Consider the following 5,075-nt stretch of genomic DNA (forward strand, 5'->3'; position numbering starts at 1 on the left):
ACGTCAAAAATGGAGCCATTGAAAAAACAAACAAAAAAATGCATAAAACTCTGAAAGTGTGTGTGTTGTGTTACCATGAGGGTAAAATATATGACGATTATTTTAGATGCTTTTTCGTGACAAAAAAACAGAAACAATCCACTTTTCTTTTTACCTTATAATGCGAACAAAATACAAGACGTCGTTCTTGAAAGTTCTCATCGGAGGTTGTGCGTCAAAATGTATCTCAATGTGTGTATCTTTTGTATTTGGAGGATGAAAATGTTCTTCTGCACCAACACTCTTCACATCAGAGCTCGACTTTTATTTAACAAATACTGTAATTGTGCAAAATAAGGAAACTTGTTTCCAGAACATTGTATTTACATGAGCGAAGGGTTTGGATCCAGAGACACAGTCCAGGTTCTCTCAGGTCTTCATCAATGGTTCGCTCCTAGAACCTGCATGTCCTCCAGACTGTCGGCCTCCACCTCGATCGACACCACGTGATGTCCCGGGATCATGGCCAGGCCCAGCACTCGGGGTTCTCCCTGAGAGAAGGTATCTGTGGAGACGACAAAAGTAACGACACTCTCCACTTCTTTAAAATACCTCACCTGTAGATTTGAGGAACTCCTGCGCAGAACCGAGGATCACGTTGCAGTCCCGGTCCGTGCAGAGGAAGAGTCCCACCAAGGTGCGTCCGTCCGTCATCCGGATTCTCATGTTCTTGTTTAGAAGTCCTTCCAGTTTATGTCTCACTTGCAATGATGACGACACTGTGGACGATTCCTGTGTCGACAGAAAAACACGAAAAATCAGGATCCTCTGAATTAATGCAATTTAAGTTTGAGTTTTATAAATACTTTTGTCGAGGATTTTCTACTTCTGCTCAAACATCACCATCAGTGAAACAATCTGGTGATACAGCACCATATATAGTGATATATCGTGATAGTGTAGCAACAAGTATATATGTATAGTATTGTCCAGTACTTGACTCTGGTGTTGTGATAGTGTAGCAACAAGTATATATGTGTAGTATTGTCCAGTACTTGACTCTGGTGTTGTGATAGTGTAGTAACAAGTATATATTTGTAGTATTGTCCAGTACTTGACTCTGGTGTTGTGATAGTGTAGTAACAAGTATATATTTGTAGTATTGTCCAGTACTTGACTCTGGTGTTGTGACAGTGTAGTAACAAGTATATATTTGTAGTATTGTCCAGTACTTGACTCTGGTGTTGTGATAGTGTAGTAACAAGTATATATTTGTAGTATTGTCCAGTACTTGACTCTGGTGTTGTGATAGTGTAGTAACAAGTATATATTTGTAGTATTGTCCAGTACTTGACTCTGGTGTTGTGATAGTGTAGTAACAAGTATATATTTGTAGTATTGTCCAGTACTTGACTCTGGTGTTGTGATAGTGTAGTAACAAGTATATATGTGTAGTATTATCCAGTACTTGACTCTGGTGTTGTAGTATTTACAGACCACATGACTCTTGACGAAGTCGTAACTGCTTTCATTTGTTTTCAAACCAAAATACGTCCAAACATCAGCTTTAAAAGCTGCTGGACTCACTGTATCCTCTCGTTCTCAGTTATTACCAGGATCGCGTAGGATTTCACTGATAAAAAAATATAAATAAACTTTATTGAAGGATAAACCATAATCAAGTTACGAATGGAATATTATTTGAAAGACAAAACATATTTATTTTCCAAACTGCTACACAGTGCTGTGTATATTGAAACAACCTTATATTGAGTAAAAACAAACGGTTGATATTTCAACAACAACGTAGTCCTGAGTTATCAGCAGTTGTGTCTAACGTTTTTATTTATATATTAAGAATAAAAATGGAATCTTTCTCCAGAAATGTGCATCATGTGTGCAGAGATAGAATCTAAATAACATGGAACAATAAACAAATAAAGACATTTAGAAATATACATTTTTGCATCGACATTAATGTGCAAAATGGTTAGAAAACATTCTCCGTCCAATATATTGCAAATTAAAATAAATCCTCATTCAAAATGTTTTTATTGATATTCTAAAGAAAGTTATTTTGTTTTCCCAAGTCTGACAGTTTCAAAATCAACAACTAAATCATGATATTATCTAGTTCTTCTCGGTGCTCGATCATTCTGGAAACATTCAAAAGAACATTAACTGTCATTTTTATTAACATTTACTATCAATTGTAACAGAAAAGATAAATGTTTCTATAGGTGTATGTAGAACATCAAACACAATCTAGCTTAACGTTCAGAATCTTAATGGAAGATGTTATTCACGATTTATGTGTGTTTTAATAAAAAGGACTTCACGATCCTGGTGTTACACTGTATCGTAGCAACTCTAGCTATGCTAAGCTAAGCTACTCCTCTCGTGTTTTTAATAATACAGACGCCAAGAGTTGTCTGTGCTCGACATGGACCGACAGATACACGGACGGTTATGTCTGTAATGTACATAAATAAATACGTACATGAGAAGAAGGGCCGTTTTCCTCGATCATTGTTGCCATTAAAGCGTCTTCGAGATGGAGGAACGATTTTGGTGACGTACCGGAACAACCGGAATTACGTCATCAAAAGGCACCAGCGACACACTTTATTGAATATATTAAAAGGTAAACATCTCATTGTTGTTATGATTCATGCAAATAATTAAAAGAATCTCAATCTATATGTTGATGTGATTATTTTTGATGTTTTGTTTTTGATGGACAACTTTTTTTGTAAACGAATTGTAATGTTTTTATTCTAGTTTATTGTTGGGAAAATGTCTTGTTTCAAAGTTAGAGTTTAAATTTACATCACATGACGTGTGTGAAGGTAGTTGTATTTCTTTATTATTTGTTTTTTAAACTTCTACGGTTTTTACGTGTGGGCCATATCGTGGGTTAGACTATTGTTTTTATTTTAGAGAAAATAGTTTTGAAGTCGTTCTTGTTATTAAAGTAACTTTTTTGCGTTTAATTTTTTTTTTTTGTTTAAAAAAAAAAAAAAAAGTTATTTAATCGAAAAAAAAAGTTTTTTTCTACTGATGAATTTTTTTTTGATTGAAGTTTTGTTATTTAACTCGTTGTTTAATGAATAAACCATTTAAATAATAATAATAATAGTAAATCAATATTTGCCACATCTCTGAATGATTTTTAACTCTTGACTTTTGAATTGTTTTGTTTTGAGTCTGAAACCACGTGAGCTCAATATCAAAGAAAACCGGATTATCTTGTTCAACTGGTTTAAACCGGTTTAAACTCGTGAACGTGATTTTTACGAAGCAAAACCAACAATAAACGTTACACATGTAAAATAAAACTAACTTTTATTTGCTTGTGTAAATATTTCATGTCAAATATGGAAAATAATTTAGGGGCTTAGTGCAGAATATTTAACTCTTTAATTAAAATTTTTGAATGTACTTCAGGTACAGGTGAGTAGTAGCGAGTGACTTTGAGGTACAGGTGAGTAGTAGCGAGTGACTGTTGAGGTACAGGTGAGTAGTAGCGAGTGACTGTTGAGGTACTTCAGGTACAGGTTTGTAGTAGCGAGTGACTGTTGAGGTACTTCAGGTACAGGTGAGTAGTCGCGAGTGACTGTTGACGTAGTTCAGGTACAGGTGAGTAGTAGCGAGTGACTGTTGAGGTACTTCAGGTACAGGTGAGTAGTAGCGAGTGACTGTTGAGGTACTTCAGGTACAGGTTTGTAGTAGCGAGTCACTGTTGAAGTACTTCATGTACAGGTGAGTAGTAGCGAGTGACTGTTGACGTAGTTCAGGTACAGGTGAGTAGTAGCGAGTGACTGTTGACGTACTTCCAATACAGGTGAGTAGTAGCAAATGACTGTTGAGGTAGTTCAGGTACAGGTGAGTAGTAGCGAGTGACTGTTGAGGTACTTCAGGTACAGGTGAGTAGTAGCAAGTGACTGTTGATGTACTTCAGGTACAGGTGAGTAGTGGGTAGAAGCTAAGGCTACTGTCTTGGTTGCTTCCATCATGAGCTCTATGGCAGACGTTAAGGGACAACACTGTGGACACACACGCCCCCTGCTGGGTGAAGCTGAATTACACACTGGATCACTAAAAACTCATTCTTTTCTGCAGATGATTATGTCAGTGATTATAGTGACTGTTGATTATAGTTGAAAATTGTTTAATTCCAGTTGAAAATTGTTTGATTATAGTTGAAAATTGTTTGATTATAGTTGAAAATTGTTTGATTATAGTTCAAAATTGTTTGATTATAATTGAAAATTGTTTCTATCACGTTGTGGAACGGAGAAACCCAGGCGCAGAGGTAATTTGCAAAGACTTGGTTTAATTCAGTGGGGAAGGCAGAGGTGTAGTCATACAGTCCAGGAATCGGCAACAGAAGGCAGAGCAGGGGTAAAGCAAACTCGGCGTCAAGGGGCAGAAACAGGTCGAAACTCACAACAGGGAGGAATGGAGTCTTGGTCGGGAAAAAGGTAAGGAGACAGCGTAGGAAGCAGGAATACTCAACGGCAGGACTCTGGTTACTGGAAAACGGTGACGACAAGACAAAGGGCGTGACAGAGAGTGGTGGCTTAAGAACACAGGCGAGCAATCAGCAGCAGCTGGGGGCGGGACTAACGAGACACGGCGGGGAACAATTACTAGTCAGGCAGGGGGGAAGTAAGACTAGCACAGACACAGAAGGGAGCTGATTTCACAAAAAAACGGAAACACAAGGAAAATGTAGACTCATGACAGTGCCCCCATCTCAATGGACCGCCTAGGCCAGCCGGACCGCCCAAATAGAGGAGGACACAGGGGACAAAACGGATAAGACCAAGACTCCGAAACAATCGGCAATAAAAGGCAACAAAATCCGACATGATAATAACAAGACGGACAAGGCTAGAAAACAAAACAGACCAAAAAGCAAGGGGCACACAAAACACTAAAACAAGAGAGGGAGAGTCGGAGCTAGCTCTTTTTACTCTTAGTTTCGATCCTGGACTTATACTGCTCGATCAGTCCAGGGTCAAGGATGTCACGACCTGGAACCCACGACCTCTCCTCCAGTCCATAACCCTCCCAGTCAACGAGAAATTGAA

The 5,075-nt window shown here is 38.0% G+C and overlaps 1 protein-coding gene across 1 annotated transcript in view; it reads right to left on the minus strand.

The window, feature by feature from the left end:
- naa38 (N-alpha-acetyltransferase 38, NatC auxiliary subunit) overlaps positions 1-2,565 on the minus strand; it is a 2,793-nt gene extending 228 nt beyond the window's left edge. Inside the window, exons 1-3 of the mRNA XM_087788577.1 lie at positions 2,480-2,565; positions 597-771; positions 1-544 (exon numbers count right to left, since the gene is read on the minus strand). The exon at positions 1-544 is cut by the window's left edge and continues 228 nt beyond it. Of these exons, the coding sequence (XP_087644703.1) occupies positions 420-544; positions 597-771; positions 2,480-2,518 (339 nt within the window). The 5' untranslated portion in view covers positions 2,519-2,565 and the 3' untranslated portion in view covers positions 1-419. The remainder of the gene's footprint in view (positions 545-596; positions 772-2,479) is intronic.
- Between the last annotated feature and the right edge of the window lie 2,510 nt (positions 2,566-5,075).

The sequence above is a fragment of the Callionymus lyra genome, chromosome 4 (assembly GCF_982586985.1).
Source record: "Callionymus lyra chromosome 4, fCalLyr1.hap1.1, whole genome shotgun sequence".
In the NCBI taxonomy this organism is placed as follows: Eukaryota; Metazoa; Chordata; class Actinopteri; order Syngnathiformes; family Callionymidae; genus Callionymus; species Callionymus lyra.